At 45.3% G+C, this 19,640-nt stretch overlaps 1 protein-coding gene and 1 long non-coding RNA gene across 2 annotated transcripts in view; both read left to right on the top strand.

Annotated features, from left to right (window-relative positions):
* The window catches only part of il17rd (interleukin 17 receptor D), a 67,964-nt gene that overhangs the window by 40,374 nt on the left and 7,950 nt on the right, over positions 1–19,640 (top strand). Inside the window, exons 7-13 of the mRNA XM_031301386.2 lie at positions 1,875–2,026; positions 4,772–4,837; positions 7,742–7,796; positions 9,047–9,157; positions 12,299–12,483; positions 14,038–14,153; positions 18,590–18,841. Coding sequence (XP_031157246.2) covers positions 1,875–2,026; positions 4,772–4,837; positions 7,742–7,796; positions 9,047–9,157; positions 12,299–12,483; positions 14,038–14,153; positions 18,590–18,841 — 937 coding nt within the window. The remainder of the gene's footprint in view (positions 1–1,874; positions 2,027–4,771; positions 4,838–7,741; positions 7,797–9,046; positions 9,158–12,298; positions 12,484–14,037; positions 14,154–18,589; positions 18,842–19,640) is intronic.
* Positions 827–1,647, top strand: LOC116051136. The gene is made up of 2 exons (XR_004105281.1): positions 827–857; positions 1,568–1,647. It is a non-coding gene; the product is annotated as an uncharacterized LOC116051136 (long non-coding RNA).

The raw sequence follows: 19,640 nt of genomic DNA, 5'->3' as shown, positions 1-19,640 counted from the left end.
ATGGGAGAAAGTCATGTGGTCAGATGAGACCAAAATAGAACGTTTTGGTCATAATTCCACTAACTGTGTTTGGAGGAAGAAGAATGATGAGGACCATCCCAAGAACACCATCCCTACTGTGAAGCATGGGGCTGGTAGCATCATGCTTTGGGGGGGTTTTTCTGCACATGGGACAGGGCGACTGCACTGTATTAAGGAGAGGATGACCGGGGCCATGTATTGCGAGATTTTGGGGAACAACCTCCTTCCCTCAGTTAGAGCATTGAAGATGGGTCGAGGCTGGGTCTTCCAACATGACAATGACCCGAAGCACACAGCCAGGATAACCAAGGAGTGGCTCTGTAAGAAGCATATCAAGGTTCTGGCGTGGCCTAGCCAGTCTCCAGACCTGAACCCAATAGAGAATCTTTGGAGGGAGCTCAAACTCCGTGTTTCTCAGCGACAGCCCAGAAACCTGACTGATCTAGAGAAGATCTGTGTGGAGGAGTGGACCAAAATCCCTCCTGCAGTGTGTTAACCTGGTGAAAAACTACAGGAAACGTTTGACCTCTGTAATTGCAAACAAAGGCTACTGTACCAAATATTAACATTGATTTTCTCAGGTGTTCAAATACTTATTTGCAGCTGTATCATACAAATAAATAGTTAAAAAAATCATACATTGTGATTTCTGGATTTTTTTTTTAGATTATGTCTCTCACAGTGGACATGCACCTACGATGACAATTTCAGACCCTCCATGATTTCTAAGTGGGAGAACTTGCAAAATAGCAGGGTGTTCAAATACTTATTTTCCTCACTGTATACTTATAGACGTGGTTATCTCTTGGGCGCCCGGATAGCTCAGTTGGTTGAGCGTGCGCCATATATAGACATCTACTCCTTGATGCAGCCATAGTCAGTATATAAAATGGACCAACAGATCCCGTGTCTGTGGACGGAGACCAGTGAAGTCTCTTTCCCGGTGATGGCTGAGCGTTACTGAGCAGCCTCCAACTGAGCTTGAAGACGTAGATGTGACGTGAGCAACCTGTCTGAAAGTTGGAAGTCTTCTGGTAGCTGTGCCAAGAGAAATCTCAATCATTCCCAATCTAGCAGAGACGGAGAGCGTAGGTATATGTAAGGAGATAACATAGACACAGGCTAATTATTGATCACTAAAATGATAGTTAACATTAGTAATTAAACTTAAACAGCTAATGGAAGTCCAAACTGCCTGAGAGCTTCTCCTGTACTATACGGTAATTCCTCTACTATGAGACAGTAAGTCTCGTGGTTATGACCCAATCGTTAGCCTATTTTTATAAAAACGTCTGCTACGGAGCCATAACGTGAGGTACAAGGTAATGGAGCCTTTTATACATTGTCGTGTTTCTTTAGAAATAAACAATGGGCAAATAGAGTCTTTAAACTCTTCAGATGTAAAGTTATTCTCTGTCAAAGTGACGTCAGAATGAATGGCAGTCAATGGGATGCTAACGGGAGGTGATGGCTTGGTAGCATCAAAAAAAAAATGGCGCCATAGGAGGTTCGGGTTGTGAGGAGACGCTGACCCCCTTGGATGCAGCGGGCCCAGGTTTGACTCCGCCCTGCAGCCCTTTGATGCATGTCATTCCCCCTCTCTCTCCCCTTTCATGTCTCCAGCTGTAAAGGACTAATTTAGGCCATTTTAGGCCTAAATAAAGGCCTAAAATGGCCAAAAAAAATCATCACAGGTTGGATTCTAACCCTGGACCTCTGCGTCGAGGCATAAGCCTCTCAGTATATGTGCGCCTGCTCTACCCACTGAGCCAACCCGGCCACAGCGCCTCATTAAAGTGTAAACGGTACATGTGGAAGAACATGGAGGTTAAGTTTAGTTTCTTTCTGTGCAGTCTGGAAGCCAAAGACCCTGAACGTGTCTCAGCTGGGGTCCAACCTCCACGTGGCGTTCGACCAGGCGCCGGCCTCCTTCGGCTTCCACTTCTACTACCTGTACTACAAACTACGGCAGGACGGCCCCTTCAGACAGCAGCGCTGCAAACCAGTAAGTGGTGTCAGTAGTGGTGTCATGGGTATACTGTACCACATTTGTTTTTCCTGGCTCAGAATGACGTTAAAGACTAATATCTGCATTCTGACACACGTGTATGCACCAATTCATGGTGTGAATACCTTTATTATCCTATGAGAAGGAAAACACAGATGGTATTCAAAATATATCAAATATATAATGGAATAGAAAGCAGTACGAGGCTTTCACATCAGAGACCTGAGCCTGGATCACAGACGTTACTTAAGGTCCTTCTGTTAGTCTTAAATGTGGTGAAGGGAGGATACTGGTGTTATAGGCCGAGCATTTGGGCCCTTTGCACACACTACGCACTACGCACTACACACTACGCACTACACACTACGCACTACACACTACACACTACGCACTACACACTACGCACTACACACTACGCACTACACACTACACACTACGCACTACACACTACACACTACGCACTACACACTACGCACTACACACTACACACTACGCACTACACACTACGCACTACACACTACACACTACGCACTACACACTACGCACTACACACTACGCACTACACACTACACACTACACACTACACACTACGCACTACACACTACACACTACACACTACGCACTACACACTACGCACTACACACTACGCACTACACACTACGCACTACACACTACACACTACGCACTACACACTACGCACTACACACTACGCACTACACACTACACACTACACACTACACACTACGCACTACACACTACACACTACACACTACGCACTACGCACTACACACTACGCACTACGCACTACACACTACACACTACGCACTACGCACTACACACTACGCACTACGCACTACGCACTACACACTACGCACTACACACTACGCACTACACACTACGCACTACACACTACGCACTACGCACTACACACTACACACTACGCACTACACACTACGCACTACACACTACACACTACGCACACACACACTACGCACTACACACACACACTACGCACTACACACTACGCACTACACACTACACACTACACACTACGCACTACACACTACACACTACGCACTACGCACTACACACTACGCACTACACACTACACACTACGCACTACACACACACTACGCACTACACACTACGCACTACACACTACACACTACACACTACGCACTACACACACACACACTACGCACTACACACTACACACTACGCACTACACACACACACTACGCACTACGCACTACGCACTACGCACTACGCACTACACACTACACACTACGCACTACACACACACACTACGCACTACGCACTACACACTACGCACTACGCACTACGCACTACGCACTACACACTACGCACTACGCACTACGCACTACACACACACACTACGCACACACACTACGCACTACACACTACACACTACACACTACACACTACGCACTACGCACTACACACACACACACACTACACACTACGCACTACGCACTACACACACACACACTACACACACACACTACGCACTACGCACTACACACACACACTACACACTACACACTACACACACACACTACGCACTACACACTACACACTACGCACTACACACACACACACACACTACACACTACACACACACACTACGCACTACACACTACACACTACGCACTACACACACACACTACACACTACGCACTACACACACACACTACGCACTACACACACACACTACGCACTACACACTGCGCACTACACACACTACACACTACGTACTACACACTACACACACACTACACACTACACACTACGCACTACACACTACACACACACTACGCACTACACACTACGCACTACACACTACACACACACTACGCACTACACACTACGTACTACACACTACACACACACTACGCACTACACACTACGCACTACACACTGCGCACTACACACTACATACACACTACGCACACACTACGCACTACACACTGCACACTACACACACTCCACACTACACACACACTACGTACTACACACGACACACTGCACACTACACACTGCGCACTACACACTACGCACTACACACACAGTACACATACACTACACTACGCACACACTACGCACTACACACTACGTACTACACACTACACACACTATGCACTACACACTGCGCACTACACACTAGGTACTACACACACTACACACTACACACTACGCACTACACACTACGCACTATGTACTACACGCTACGTATTACACACTACACACTACGCACTATGTACTACACATTACATACTACACACTACGCACTACACACACTACACACTACGTACTACACACTACGCACTATGTACTACACACTACACACACTACACACTACACACTACGTACTATGTACTACACACTACGCACTACGTACTACACTACGCACTATGTACTACACACTACGTACTACACACTACGCACTATGTACTACACACTACGCACTACGCACTACACACTATGTACTACACACTACGTACTACGCACTACACACTATGTACTACACACTACGTACTACGCACTACACACTATGTACTACACACTACGTACTACGCACTACACACTATGTACTACGTACTACACACTGCGCACTACACTTTGAAACAAATTGTGGGAATTCATTTCTTACGTGTAATTAGGATATTATGCTACCTGCAGGTCCACCTGAGTTTTCAATAGATTTTTGTTTTTGTTTTTAAGGATGTGACCCAGCCCAGAACTACATGCATCCTCCAGAACGTCACCCCAGGGACCTACACTATAGAGGTACATAAACGCCTAATTTACACAACAGTCCAGTGAATGACACCAGACTGATGATCACATAAGATAAGATAGGAAGCCTTTCTTTATTTTTTTTAGCACCATTTACATCATTCAGACATACAGAATAAATTCCACAATGTATGACAGTTAGTGTCAAATGGTGTTCAAAACTCCATCCATCCATCTTCGTCCGCTTATCCGGTGTTGGGTCACGGGGGCAGCAGCTCCAGCAGGGGACCCCAAACTTCCCTTTCCCGAGCCACATTAACCAGCTCCAACTGGGGGATCCCGAGGCGTCCCCAGGCCAGGTTGGAGATATAATCCCTCCACCTAGTCCTGGGTCTTCCCCGAGGCCTCCTCCCAGCTGGACGTCCCTCCACCTAGTCCTGGGTCTTCCCCGAGGCCTCCTCCCAGCTGGACGTCCCTCCACCTAGTCCTGGGTCTTCCCCAAGGCCTCCTCCCAGCTGGACGTCCCTCCACCTAGTCCTGGGTCTTCCCCGAGGCCTCCTCCTAGCTGGACGTCCCTCCACCTAGTCCTGGGTCTTCCCCAAGGCCTCCTCCCAGCTGGACGTCCCTCCACCTAGTCCTGGGTCTTCCCCCGAGGCCTCCTCCCAGCTGGACGTCCCTCCACCTAGTCCTGGGTCTTCCCCGAGGCCTCCTCCTAGCTGGACGTCCCTCCACCTAGTCCTGGGTCTTCCCCAAGGCCTCCTCCCAGCTGGACGTCCCTCCACCTAGTCCTGGGTCTTCCCCCGAGGCCTCCTCCCAGCTGGACGTCCCTCCACCTAGTCCTGGGTCTTCCCCCGAGGCCTCCTCCCAGCTGGACATGCCTGGAACACCTCCCTAGGGAGGCGCCCAGGGGGCATCCTTACCAGACGCTCAAACCACCTCAACTGGCTCCTTTCGACGTGAAGGAGCAGCGGCTCTACTCCGAGCTCCTCACGGATGACTGAGCTTCTCACCCTATCTCTAAGGGAGACGCCAGCCACCCTCCTGAGGAAACCCATTTCGGCCGCTTGTACCCTGGATCTCGTTCTTTCGGTCATGACCCAGCCTTCATGACCATAGGTGAGGGTAGGAACGAAAACTGACCGGTAGATTGAGAGCTTTGCCTTCTGGCTCAGCTCTCTTTTCGTCACAACGGTGCAATTAATTTAATGTAATACCGCCCCCGCTGCGCCGATTCTCCGACCAATCTCCCGCTCCATTGTCCCCTCACTCGCGAACAAGACCCCAAGGTACTTGAACTCCTTCACTTGGGGTAAGGACTCATTCCCTACCTGGAGAAGGCACTCCATCGGTTTCCTGCTGAGAAAACACAAATTACACAAAAACCCTCTCCACCCTCAAAAAAACACAAATATCCCTCCTTGCCTAGTCCCTCTCCTCTAGTTCCTGTGATGCTGACGTCATTAGGACTGATTAGTGCTGCTGTGTTTCTCCATACGTCTATAGTAGATGACTTGGCTTTGTTAATCCTTGCTGTGGAGAGGTGGACACATATACATACCTGGGAAGCATTGTCGGGAAAGATGGAGGTAGCAACAAAGACATACAAGCAAGAATAGGGAAGGCAAGGACAGCCTTTCTAATACTGAGGCCAATATGGAACGCAAAATACATCTCCCCAAATACGAAACTCTGCATCTTCAACTCCAATGTTAAATCAGCGTTATTATATGGGGCAGAAACTTGGAGAACTACAAAAGCATCATCAAATAAGCTCCAATCATTCATTAACAGATACTTACGACATCCTGGAAATGTACTGGCCTAACACAATTACAAATGAAGAGCTCTGGCAACCACACAACAACAAACTGAAACCCAAATCAAACGCAGGAAGGGGCGGGATCGGGCACACCTTAAAGTGCCCATATTATGAAAAAATCACTTTTTCTGGGATTTGGGGTGTTCTTTTGTGTCTCTGGTGCTTCCACACGCATACAAACTTTGATAAAAATCCATCCATGCTGTTTAGAGTGAGATACGGTTTCTGAATGTGTCCTGCCTTCAGTCTCCGGGTGAGCTGGTCAAAATCTGCACGGCTTGTGATGTCACAAGCCGAAACGAGCAGGCTAACCGCAACCATTAGCTCGTAGCGTTAGCGTTAGCATGCTACCTTGTTCTCAATAGCAAAGCACTGCTACAACACACACAAGTTCACCATAATCTACAAAAGAACTACTTCCATGTGCGCCCTCATTTAGAAGTCTCCCAGCTAATCCTGCCTTGAAACTGACCCAAGTTGTAGAAACAGCCTTTCTTTTACTGTCTATGGAGCTAGCTAGCTGACATGATCTACATCTGAGCTACTGGGCATGTGCGAGTGCAATCAAAGATAGTACAGAAGAAGAAGAAGAAAAGAGGTCTCACTCTGTAGCTAAAACAGAGACCAGCTGAAAAGAGGATCTGCAGCAGTGAGAGAGAGCGGTGCAGTACAACAACAATATGGTGTTTTTTTGAAAATTAAACCATGTGAACCTATTCTGGTACAACCTTAAAATACAATTATGAACCTGAAAATGAGCATAATATGGCTGCTTTAAGAAAACCACGCTCCAACACGACCAGACAGGCCTTAACCTGGAACCCACAAGGAAAAAGAAAGCCAGGAAGACCAAGAAACGGTTGGAAAAGGTCTCCCTCCTAGCAGTACTTAAAATAATTCTTCAATACATAACATAAAAACATTAACTTTCATTCAACAGCCAACACTCATTAAACATGTTGGCTGTTGAATGAATGATTATCAGCTTTCAGTTCTATATACTGGGATTCTCCTCTTCACATTATTTATAGATTACTTATTTAAATTCATATCTACCTGTTCATACGTTGATTTTATATTTCTCTCTTCTGTTCCCTCCATTTCTCTTTCACTACTTTTCCTCTTTTCTATGTCAGCTGAGAGACGACGGTAACACGACCAGGAGGCTAACTCAGTACTACGTCAGCCAGGGTGAGACACACACACACACACACACACACAGACACACACACACACACACACACACACACACACACACACACACACACACACACACACACACACACACACACAGACACACACACACACACACACACACACACACACAGACACACACACACACACACACACACACACACACACACACACAGACACAGACACACACACACACACACACACACACACAGACACACACACACACAGACACACACACACACACACAGACACACACACACACACACACACACACACAGACACACACACACACACACACACACACACACAGACACACACACACACACACACACAGACACAGACACACACACACACACACACACACCACACCACACACACACACACACACACACACACAGACACAGACACACACACAGAGACACACACACAGACACACACACACACACACACACACACACACACAGACACACACACACACACACACACACGCACACACACGCACACACACACACACACACACACACACACACAGACACACACACACAGACACACACAGACACACACACAGACACACACACACACACACACACACACACAGAGACACGCACACACAGACACACACACAGACACGCACGCACATGCACACAGACAGACACACACACACACACACACACACAGACACACACACAGACACGCACGCACATGCACACAGACAGACACACACACACAGACAGACACACACACACAGACAGACACACACAGACACTCACACACACACACAAACACACACACAGACAGACAGACAGACACACACTCTCACACACAAACACACACACACACACACAGACATTTTCGTTGCAAAAAAGTCCCATATATCTTAGCAGAAAGTTGAAAAATGTTGCGTTTACTTCACACAAGAGCAGCCATTTTCCCCTGTTGCCATGGGAACGTTATGAAGTGACGTAATTAAGCGACGTGAACATCATCGAAAAGCTGCAAACCCCGCGATGAAACCACGATGAAACCGCAGATTTTGCAAGTTCCCGCAATTTCATCACATAAAATTGCATAAACATCCCGCATATTCCATCGCATTTTTTAAGAAAACGTGCCGCATAATCAAGGATTTTAGCCCAAAACAATCACAAAAAAACTCAGTATTTTTCTGGAAGGACTGTATTTAGCTATGGTAGGACTTTGAATTACCAGATTCCTTATCTAATGATGGGTGTGTTTTTCATCTCCAGTCCACTCTCCCTGGGCGGGGCCTATTCGTGCCATGGCCATCACAGTTCCTCTGGTCGTCATGTCTGCCTTCGCCACTCTCTTCACTGTCATGTGTCGCAAGAAACAGCAAGGTGAGAGCATTTGTTGGTGGTTTTGCTGGTTTTAGGTCGCCATTATCTATTAGAGGTGGGAGGAAAAATGCATTCTTAGATGCATCGTGATTCTCTTGAAAGAATAGTGCTCGATGCAGAAAAGTCAATAATCGGAAAAGTAACCACCACTACATACACTCTAGTCCAGTGTTTCTCAAATGAGGGTACGTGTCCCCTTAGGGGTACTCTGGAGGACTCTGAATCTATCACTGACAGCGCTAAATGATTAGCGCTGGTCAGAGGGTACTTGGCTTAAAGAAACGATTCAAAAGGGGTACATTATTGAAAACAGTTTGAGAACCACTGGACTAGTCTACGTCCACGACGTTCCACTGCACTGTCTCTTTCGGCCAGATGTCCGTCTCCTTCCTCTGTCTCTGAGTTGGTGTTCTAACCTCCGGTGGATTTCTGAGGACTAAGGTTAACTGCTCCTCAGATCTCTGCAGGGTAAATCCAGACAGCTAGCTAGACTATCTGTCCAATCTGAGTTTTCTGTTGCACCACTAAGGCCCTGTTTACACGAATACGCTCGTGGGTGAAAACAACAAAATATTTTATCAGATGTGCCTTTCATTTAGACGGTGATGGCGTTTTTGGGGCTTAAAAACTCAAAAAAGTGAAACCACCCTCCAGAGTGGAAATCTTAAAAACGCTCCACCGTCACGTTCCCGTCTAAAGGGTAAAAACACACTGTGTGTGTGTGTGTGTGTGTGTGTGTGTGTTTGTGCCGCGTGTGTGTGCCGCGTGTGTGTGTGTGTGTGCACCGCGTGTGTGAGTGTGCCGCGCGTGTGTGTGTGCACCGCATGTGTGTGTGCCTGTGCCGTGTGTGTGTGCACCGTGCCGTGTGTGTGTGCGCACCGCGTGTGTGAGCGTGCCGCACACTGTGCACTGTGTGTGTGTGTGTGTGTGTGTGTGTGTGTGTTTGTGCCGCGTGTGTGTGTGTGCACCGCGTGTGTGTGTGCACCGCGTGTGTGTGTGCCGCGCGCGTGTGTGTGCCGCGTGTGTGTGTGCGCCTGTGCCGTGTGTGTGTGCGCCGCATGTGTGTGTGCCTGTGCCGTGTGTGTGTGTGCGCGCCGCGTGTGTGTGTGCACGCCGCGTGTGTGTGTGCGCACCGCGTGTGTGTGTGTGTGCGCACCGCGTGTGTGTGTGCGCACCGCGTGTGTGTGTGTGTGTGTGTGCACCGTGTGTGTGTGTGCATTGTATGGAGCAATAACTCCACCTCCTCGTCTGTCCAGACAGAATGATCATCTTTAGTTGTTCTCTTGGCGCTACTAGTGAGAGGAGTAGAAGGAAGGTTCTACGCAGGTGCGAGGACTTGGTGGTGTTGTGTGTCAGTGCTTCACACCACCACCTAGCCGCCTGGCGTGCATACTACATCAACCCGTTCTCATTCCCAACTCCTCACATAAACGCAAATTTAAGATGCAAGTAGAATTTATTTTCACTTGCAAGACGAGGCAAGTGAAAAACAACCTTAACATTGAACCGTGTTAAACCTCCATTGTGTAATTTTTTTGAGTTTATTCTTAGCAAAAACCTCTTTGTTCTTTCACAAATATGTGCTCATTCATGTGTAATTACTTCCATCAACTAATCAAAGTATTCTCGTACGTAGAATCTGACATACCTCCATCTTTATAATACATTAGCCAAAGAGGGACATACCTCCATCTTTATAATACATTAACCAGCTCTGTCTTTTGGTTTTTCTCTACCTTTCCCTCTTCCTTTAGCTTTCCCTCGTCGCTCCGTATCTCTGACTCTGCTCACGGAGAATAATATGTAGCCTACGCTGTAAAAATCGCCTTACACTATTAATCTCATACAATATACAGAACAGACAAAGTCATACTGGAAGCCATATTAAATTGGCATACGGCCACCGTAGGAGTTAAAGGAACAAGCTGACTTATTGGGACTTTAGCTTATTCACCGTAACCCCCAGAAGACAAGTCAATACACACCCTTGCAGGTAACTGCAGGTAACTGACTCCATCTAGCCTAGCTTAGCACAGATCCTGGAGGTAACCGGCTCCATCTAGTCTAGCTTAGCACAGATCCTGGAGGTAACTGGCTCCATCTAGCCTAGCTTAGCACAGATCCTGGAGGTAACCAGCTCCATCTAGCCTAGCTTAGCACAGATCCTGGAGGTAACTGGCTCCATCTAGTCTAGCTTAGCACAGATCCTGGAGGTAACTGGCTCCATCTAGCCTAGCTTAGCACAGATCCTGGAGGTAACTGGCTCCATCTAGCCTAGCTTAGCACAGATCCTGGAGGTAACTGGCTCCATCTAGTCTAGCTTAGCACAGATCCTGGAGGTAACCGGCTCCATCTAGCCTAGCTTAGCACAGATCCTGGAGGTAACCGGCTCCATCTAGCCTACTGCTCCCAATAAGTGACAAAATAACGCCAACATGTTCCTATTTACATGTTGTGATTTGTAGAGTCACAGCGTGTACAAATAACAAGGTCACATGACACACAGCCATCTTCTAACCGTAAACATACTGGGAACTATATTCTCAGAAGGTGAAGCTCTGCTACTTCTGCCACTTGGGCGGAGTGATATGCTTTGCAGCAAGCCTGTCTGAGAATATAGTTCCCAGTTAGTTTACAGTTAGAAGAAGGCTGTGTCTCATGTTACGTTGGTTTTTGTACACGCTGTGACTCTACAAATCACAACATGTAAATAGGAACATGTTGGCGTTATTTTGTCACTTATTGGGAGCAGTAGGCTAGATGGAACCAGTTACCTGCAGGATCTGAGCTAAGCTAAGCTACCAGTGGAGCCATCAGACAGCCTTACAGCACGCACGGAGATGAGAAGGGTATGTATGGACTTGTCTTACTCTTGGGGTTACGGTGAATAAGCTAAAGTCCCAATAAGTCGGCGTGTTCCTTTAAAACGCGCTCGGAATGGGAGGGGCTAGAAAGTAATATTCAGTTGGTTGTCATATACAATTTCACCGCTAGATGAGAGAAATTCTTACACAAGATAGCTTTAAGTAAAGGATCTTAATACTTCTTCCACCAAGGATGCTATATTATTTGAGAGTGGACAGATGTAACATTATTGAAATACATTAACCCGTCTCGTCCGTTTGTCTCCTCTCCTCTTAGAAAACATCTACAGCCAGCTGGACGAGGAGAGCAGTGAGTCATCCAATCACAGTGCAGCATTGAACACGGAGCGGCCGTGGCCCCGCCCCAAGGTCTTCATCTGTTACTCCAACAGAGACTGTCCCAAACACACCAGCGTCATCCAGAGCTTTGCCTACTTCCTGCAGGACTTCTGCAGCTGTGAGGTGAGACGGTGACCGACAAACCAGACAGTTGAGGGGAAAAAATGAATTGTAATAATAATATCTTAAAATGAAATGGCTGGATTTAAATCAAAGTTCCTGTGGAAGGGTGTGTATAGTTGTAAATGTTTATGTTTATTTCTTTATTTGATCAGGGACAATGCACCAAAAAACATTAGTCTAAAAAAGAAGAGATGTCATGTGCCAGGTTATAGCAAAAAAAATGCTAATTTCCACCCGCAGTCCTGGACAGGTTGATGTTATACTTACAACAGTTCATAAAATATATACAAAATAATACATGAAAACATTACTTCACTCACATCATAAAAACACTCTCCACTTCAGGAATCTATTGTTCACTCACTCACAATTTACATTGTTCACATCAGTCATTCAGTGCGTGCAGGTTTGCTTTGATAATAACCACTGTTTGGTCAGGCGTGTAAATGTACTATAGTGTGTGCATGAAATAATTTTGTCTGGAAGAATGTTCCAAAGGCTCGCTGCTTTATAAGAGAACGATTGTTGACCATATGTGGTTCTACGTCTTGGAACGCTGCACTCTCCTCTGACTGTCGACCGTGGGGCTCTAGAAATTCTCTCTGAATTTAGTGTGACAAATTTTCTTAAAGGAGGAGCAGCGATATTATGGATAATTTTAAATAAAGCAGAAATTTGATTATATTTAATGAGGTTTTCAAAACTCAAAATGTTATATTTACTTTGTACTTTACAGTGATGGTACTGACGAGGCTTTTTATCATGAATTTTTATGGCCCTTTTATATAATGATTGAAGTGATTTTAACGATGTTTTACACGCCTGAGACCAACTAGACATGCAATACAGAAGATGTGGAACAATCATAGTATTGAGGTATATATGTGAGGCTTCCGTAGTTAGTGAATTTCTAATATATTTATAGTTCATCAAATTGAATTTCAATTTATTACCAATTTTTGTTATATGACTTTTAAAACCAAGGTTCGAATCAAGTACTAGACCTAAATATTTTCTTTCATTCACATTTTAAATTTTTTTGTCCATTTACTTGAATTTCTTGAGTTAGTTGTAATTTACGTTTATTTGAAAAAAACATTGAGACCGTTTTATCCAAGTTTAAGGTCAGACAGGACGTCTGCAACCATTCTGCAACTTTTTGCATCTCTTTTGATAATTTTTCAGTAACCTCCAGCTCGTTTTCCCCAAAAGTGAAGATCACCGTATCATCAGCGTACATGATTACATCAACGTCCGAACACACTCTAGGGAGGTCATTTATATAGATGCTAAAAAGCAAGGGTCCCAAAATAGACCCTTGCGGCACTCCCATCGAGGTGGCTCTGAACGCAGATTGAATGTTATTCACTTGTACACACTGATGTCGGTCACTCAAATAAGATCTTATCCAGTTTTGAGTGTGCTCAGAGAGACTATATTGATTTAATTAGCTGTAGAGTATCTGGTGATTGACAGTATCAAAAGCTTTACGCAGATCAAGGAATACTGCTCCCACCACCCTTCCCTGTAAAATCCTTGTTGACTCGTGTCCAGGTTGTGTTGGACCTCTGGGAACACCTGGAGATGTGCAGAGAGGGTCAGATGTCATGGCTCAGCAGACAGCTGGACGAAGCCAACTTCATCATCACCATCTGTTCTAGAGGCCTACGGTAAATAGTCTGTCTGTCTGTCTGTCTGTCTGTCTGTCTGTGTGTCATTCTCTCTGTCTGTCTGTCTGTGTGTCTGTCTCTCTGTCTGTCTGTCTCTCTGTCTGTCTGTCTGTCTGGCCGTCTGTCTGTCTGCTTGCCTGTCTGTCTGCCTAACCGTCTGCCTGTCTGCCTGTCTGTCTGTCTGTCTGCCTGCTTGTCTGTCTGCCTGGCCGTCTGTCTGTCTGCCTGCTTGTCTGTCTGTCTGGCCGTCTGTCTGTCTGTCTGCTTGCCTGTCTGTCTGCCTGTCTGCCTGCCTGTCTGTCTGTCTGTCTGCCTGCTTGTCTGTCTGTCTGCCTGCTTGTCTGTCTGTCTGGCCGTCTGTCTGTCTGTCTGTCTGCTTGTCTGTCTGTCTGCCTCTCTGTCTGTTTGTCTGCCTGCCATCCTGCCTGTCTGTCTGTCTGCCTGCCTGCCTGCCTGTCTGTCTGGCCGTCTGTCTGCCTGCCTGCCTGCCTGCCTGCCTGCCTGCCTGCCTGCCTGTCTGCCTGCCTGTCTGTCTGTCTGTCTGTCTGTCTCTCTCTCTGTCTGTCTGTCTGTCTGTCTGTCTGCCTGCCTGCCTGCCTCTCTGGCCGTCTGCCTGTCTATCTGTCTGCCTGCCTGCCTGCCTGCCTGCCTGCCTGCCTGCCTGCCTGCCTGTCTGTCTGTCTGCCTGTCTGTCTCTCTCTCTCCCGTCTACTGTGTTTCTGTCTGGTGCCTTTAGCTGCAGTTCCTCCAGTGGCCACTAGATGCTGCTAACGCACTATGTAGTGAATAAATTCTCCAGAGAAAAAACATGAATATTTTAATTCATAAATAAGACGTGAGGAGTCACTGTGTGTTTTGGTCGATATTGTTGCATTAAAAGAAATTGTTGGTGTAAACAGTTGTATGTTAGGGGGCTTTTTTTTGCTTCATTGACGTCTCAACCTATCACACCTGTCTGTTTCCCTCTCTTCTTCCTTTCTTCCCTCTGTCTCTCTTCCCATTTCAAATATTTATTTTTAAAAACAATTCTCCAAAAGATAAGAAAGGGTTCAAACTCCTATTGTCCCCATATCTACCCCAACCTAATGTCCTTATCTCCACCTTGCTGTCCAGACAGATAGGGACCTCATAGGATAAATAAAAAATAAATATACATGATAACATTAATAAATATAATCAACAATTATCATTAATTTCCTTAAAAACAAAAGAAAAAACAGCACATACTGTATATGCCAATGTACAACACACACCAGTGTGTTATAGCCATTCCATTATAACGTTATAATATGTGTATATTATAACGTTTGCTGATTTCCTATAATATATATTTCTGCAATTGAAATCAACGGCCGGTTGTTTACCTGGAAGTAATGTTTGTGTTAGCGCAACGTTACGGTGATTCGGTCTATACTTAATTTATAACGGCCTGTTATACAGAAATAACACACAGTAGAATGCCGTGATTGACCAGCCAGAATTGAGTATTCAACAAGGCTGTGTAATTTAACAAATGTGTAAATTATAGCTGCTTTAATAAACTGAAGGCTCACCCAAGTTGAAAGAGCCACAAGTTACAATAATACAATAATGCAATAACTATAACTTATAACAATAATGTATTTCACTAGGAAATTGCTGTTGAACGACAAAAACAACCACCAGATGGGAAAAGGGTATTTTACAATAACTTTGAATGCACCGCGAGGTTACCAGTTTCAAGTTTGTTGTTTTTCCGACAACAGCAGCTGCAGACTCCTTAACGTCCCGCTGTTGGATCCTCTACAGGGAAATACAGACAGACTTTACACCGTTTAGTGTCAGCATTTTAACCGTGTTTAATCCATAGACCGTATATAATGGACCAGCAGGTCCCGTGTCTCTGGACGGAGACCAGTGAAGTCTCTTTCCCGGTGATGGCTGAGCGTTACTGAGCAGCCTCCAACTGAGCTTGAAGACGTAGATGTGACGTGAGCAACCTGTCTGAAAGTTGGAAGTCTTCTGGTAGCTGTGCCAAGAGAAATCTCAATCATTCCCAATCTAGCAGAGACGGAGAGCGTAGGTATATGTAAGGAGATAACATAGACACAGGCTAATTATTGATCACTAAAATGATAGTTAACATTAGTAATTAAACTTAAACAGCTAATGGAAGTCCAAACTGCCTGAGAGCTTCTCCTGTACTATACGGTAATTCCTCTACTATGAGACAGTAAGTCTCGTGGTTATGACCCAATCGTTAGCCTATTTTTATAAAAACGTCTGCTACGGAGCCATAACGTGAGGTACAAGGTAATGGAGCCTTTTATACATTGTCGTGTTTCTTTAGAAATAAACAATGGACAAATAGAGTCTTTAAACTCTTCAGATGTAAAGTTATTCTCTGTCAAAGTGACGTCAAAATGAATGGCAGTCAATGGGATGCTAACGGGAGGTGATGGCTTGGTAGCATCAAAATGGCGCCATAGGAGCTACGCGTTGTGAGGAGAAGCTCACCCCCTTGGTTTAATCCAGCTGCTAGCTAACGGTAGGCTAACGTTAGCTGCTGTTGAGTATAGTGATAACTAGCTAGCGGTAGGCTAGCGTTAGCTGCTGTTGAGTATAGTGATAACTAGCTAGCGGTAGGCTAACGTTAGCTGCTGTCGAGTATAGTGTTAACTAGCGTCACATGCAGCGATGCTTCTGTTGCCTGTATCGTCTGTTTCAGAGCATCAGAGAGAAGTGCAGACATATCAGTGGCACCGAAATGAGGCACTGAAATCTGCGTTGCTATTCGGTCCAGTAGATACCGGTCGTTAAGGCACCGGTGCCGTATTAGCACCGGGTCTCGGTACCCAACCCTAAACATCATGGTGTATTTCATTTCATAGATGATGTTTTCTTGAGATAAATAGGCAAATAGAATTCCAGAAACCGTATAAACCTTGTTAACTTAACCACAGAGGGATTAGTGATTGATAGTTGGTGTTTCAAGGACTGTGATTGGTCAACTGGTCCTGTGTGTTGATAGTCAGTGTTTCCAGCAGCTACTGTGGGGAGTAGCAACATGCTAGTTCACGGACATCAGCTTTGTAAATAAATTCAGACATATTTTGGTTACAATGACGGGGTTATCCGTCTGTAAAGGGTCTATATGTCAGCAACATTTTGAAAGTAGCACTTCTCCAGCAAGCAGCACTTTGTGGGCAGTTGTGCTAAAGTTAGCATGCTAACATAACATAAACTGGCTGGCAGACACCTCGCAGATAACCTCAGACTTATCGCCCCCTAGCGTTATGGAGGTGAAATGCACCGCGATGCAAAGCAATCCCGACGCCATAGGAACGACAGCGTAGCTACGGAGTGGAGTTGACGCAGAAGCATAAAACAGCCTTAGGACATTAAAGGTGCTGTAGGATTATGAAGATCCAGGACTTAAACAACTTCTCAGTCCCTCCCCCCTTTCTGCTAAAGCCCAAAATGGTCTCCTAAGCCCCTCCCCCCACAAGGGAGAATGGATGCGTGTGCATGAGCAGTGATTGACACGCAGTTAGACACGCTCCCCTGGCCCTGATTGGTGCATCTGAACAGTTAGACCCCCCCCCGGCCCTGATTGGTGCATCTGAACAGTTAGACACCCCCTCTGGCCCTGATTGGTGCATCTGAACAGTTAGACACCCCCCCTGGCCCTGATTGGTGCATCTGAAGCATAAAAAGTTTATAGCAAATGCTAATTATCAACTCCAGTCCCTGGTTGGGCTTTTATACAAAATAAAATGTACATACTTAACTATTTCAATTCAAAAAATCAAAACATGATATATAAACAACTCCAGTCCTAATAAATAGAATAATAAACTTAGTATAAAAACATGCATATCAAATACAAATCTGACCTACTTACAATAATTAAAAATGAGTACACTTTTGGTTTGTTTTTAACCAGTTTTTGAGCCTGAAGGTAAACACTCTAAAGTCAGTTCTAGTCTTGATGTCAGATATTAATGAGTTCCAGAGTTTAGAGCTCTTCACAGAGAAGGTCGTCTGACCTAAGCTGGTCCTGCAGTACGGTATTTTGCAGTCATGATTTGAGGAACTTCTAGTGACTCTAGTGCTGCTCAGTCTCTCAACAAATGAACTTAGTGGCTTAGGTGCTAAATGATTAATGCACTTATGAATTGATTTAAGGAAGCAAAAATTGCTAAAACTCTCAAAATTCATTAAATTATATTTCTTAATGATGGTACAATCTGTACAGGCTGTAGGTGGAGCCAGAGGAGCTAGAACTAGAACATAGGGTCAGTTTCAGCAGATATGAGAGAAAGTTAGTTTTATAAGTCTTACGTACTGCACCTTTAAGTGGTTGACTCAACCTCCTGCCTTACATCTTTCTTTGTTTTTTACTTTTTTATATTGTATGGTATTCTCTTCTAATCGGCTCAGTTCTCTTCCTGCAGCTACTACGTGGAGAAGAAGAGCCGCAGAGGGAAGACACCGGTCAGTCGCCGTAGCAGCAGCAGTAGCAGCTCTCCGATTGGTGGATCGGGCGGTGACCTGTTCATTGTGGGCGTGGCCATGATCGCTGAGAAGCTGCGGCTGGCGAAGCAGAGCGAGGGGGGCGGAGCTCAGGAGCTGAACCGCTACATGACGGTTTATTTCGACTATTCCACAGAAAAGGACATCCCCACCATGCTGAGTCTGGCTCCCAGGTAAACACGGCACTGTGGACAAAATAACAGAAACACCTTCAAAAACAACAACAGCAGCTGCAGCCCTAAGTTAATAAGAACATATAATACCAAACTACAATATGGGATTTTAAACAGAATACGCAGAATTTGCATTTTGTTTCCTGGGGATTAAATAGGATTGTGTTTTGATGCTGCTTCTAGTGGTGCACGATATATCGGTATCAGTTTGATGTCAAATTATATGTAATTATATAAATATTAATTTTTTCTTCTGAAAATCTGATGATGACAGTCATATTTTGCACACGGGTAAAGGTGCCCAATATCAGTCATTTCGGAAAATAAATCACAAAAGTAAAAAAAAAATAGTTCTTTATTTGATTATCATGAAAATTTGTTGGAGGAACTGTCGGCCTTCATTTTGGCCGATTTGACTTGCTGGGTCGGAGGGCGGGCAGTCGGACTCAATGACCAATCTGATTGGTGGAGAGCTAACCAGGAAATATAGTCAAATCATAACGAGTTATCTCAAGACACTTTACAGATAGAGTCGGTCTAGACCACACTCTATAATTTACAAAGACCCAACAATTCTAGAAAATCCCACAAGAGCAAGCATTTAGTGCGACAGTGGCGAGGAAATTACCGGAAATGACGAGCGGGATGAGCGTGACTAGAGTCTCTCAAAATCTGATGAAAATCTTTTAAACTGACCTTTGTTGATCTGAAGACAGATTCAGCAACTGCACGGCCTATTTCTCTCTTAAAATGTTTTCAGAAACACGTTTCAGTGAACTATTTTAGTCCAATATGAGAA

Source organism: Sander lucioperca, chromosome 6, assembly GCF_008315115.2.
Source record: "Sander lucioperca isolate FBNREF2018 chromosome 6, SLUC_FBN_1.2, whole genome shotgun sequence".
NCBI classification, from domain to species: Eukaryota; Metazoa; Chordata; class Actinopteri; order Perciformes; family Percidae; genus Sander; species Sander lucioperca.
Note: the sequence above shows the minus strand (reverse complement) of the source record. Positions and strands in the feature narration are given on the sequence as shown.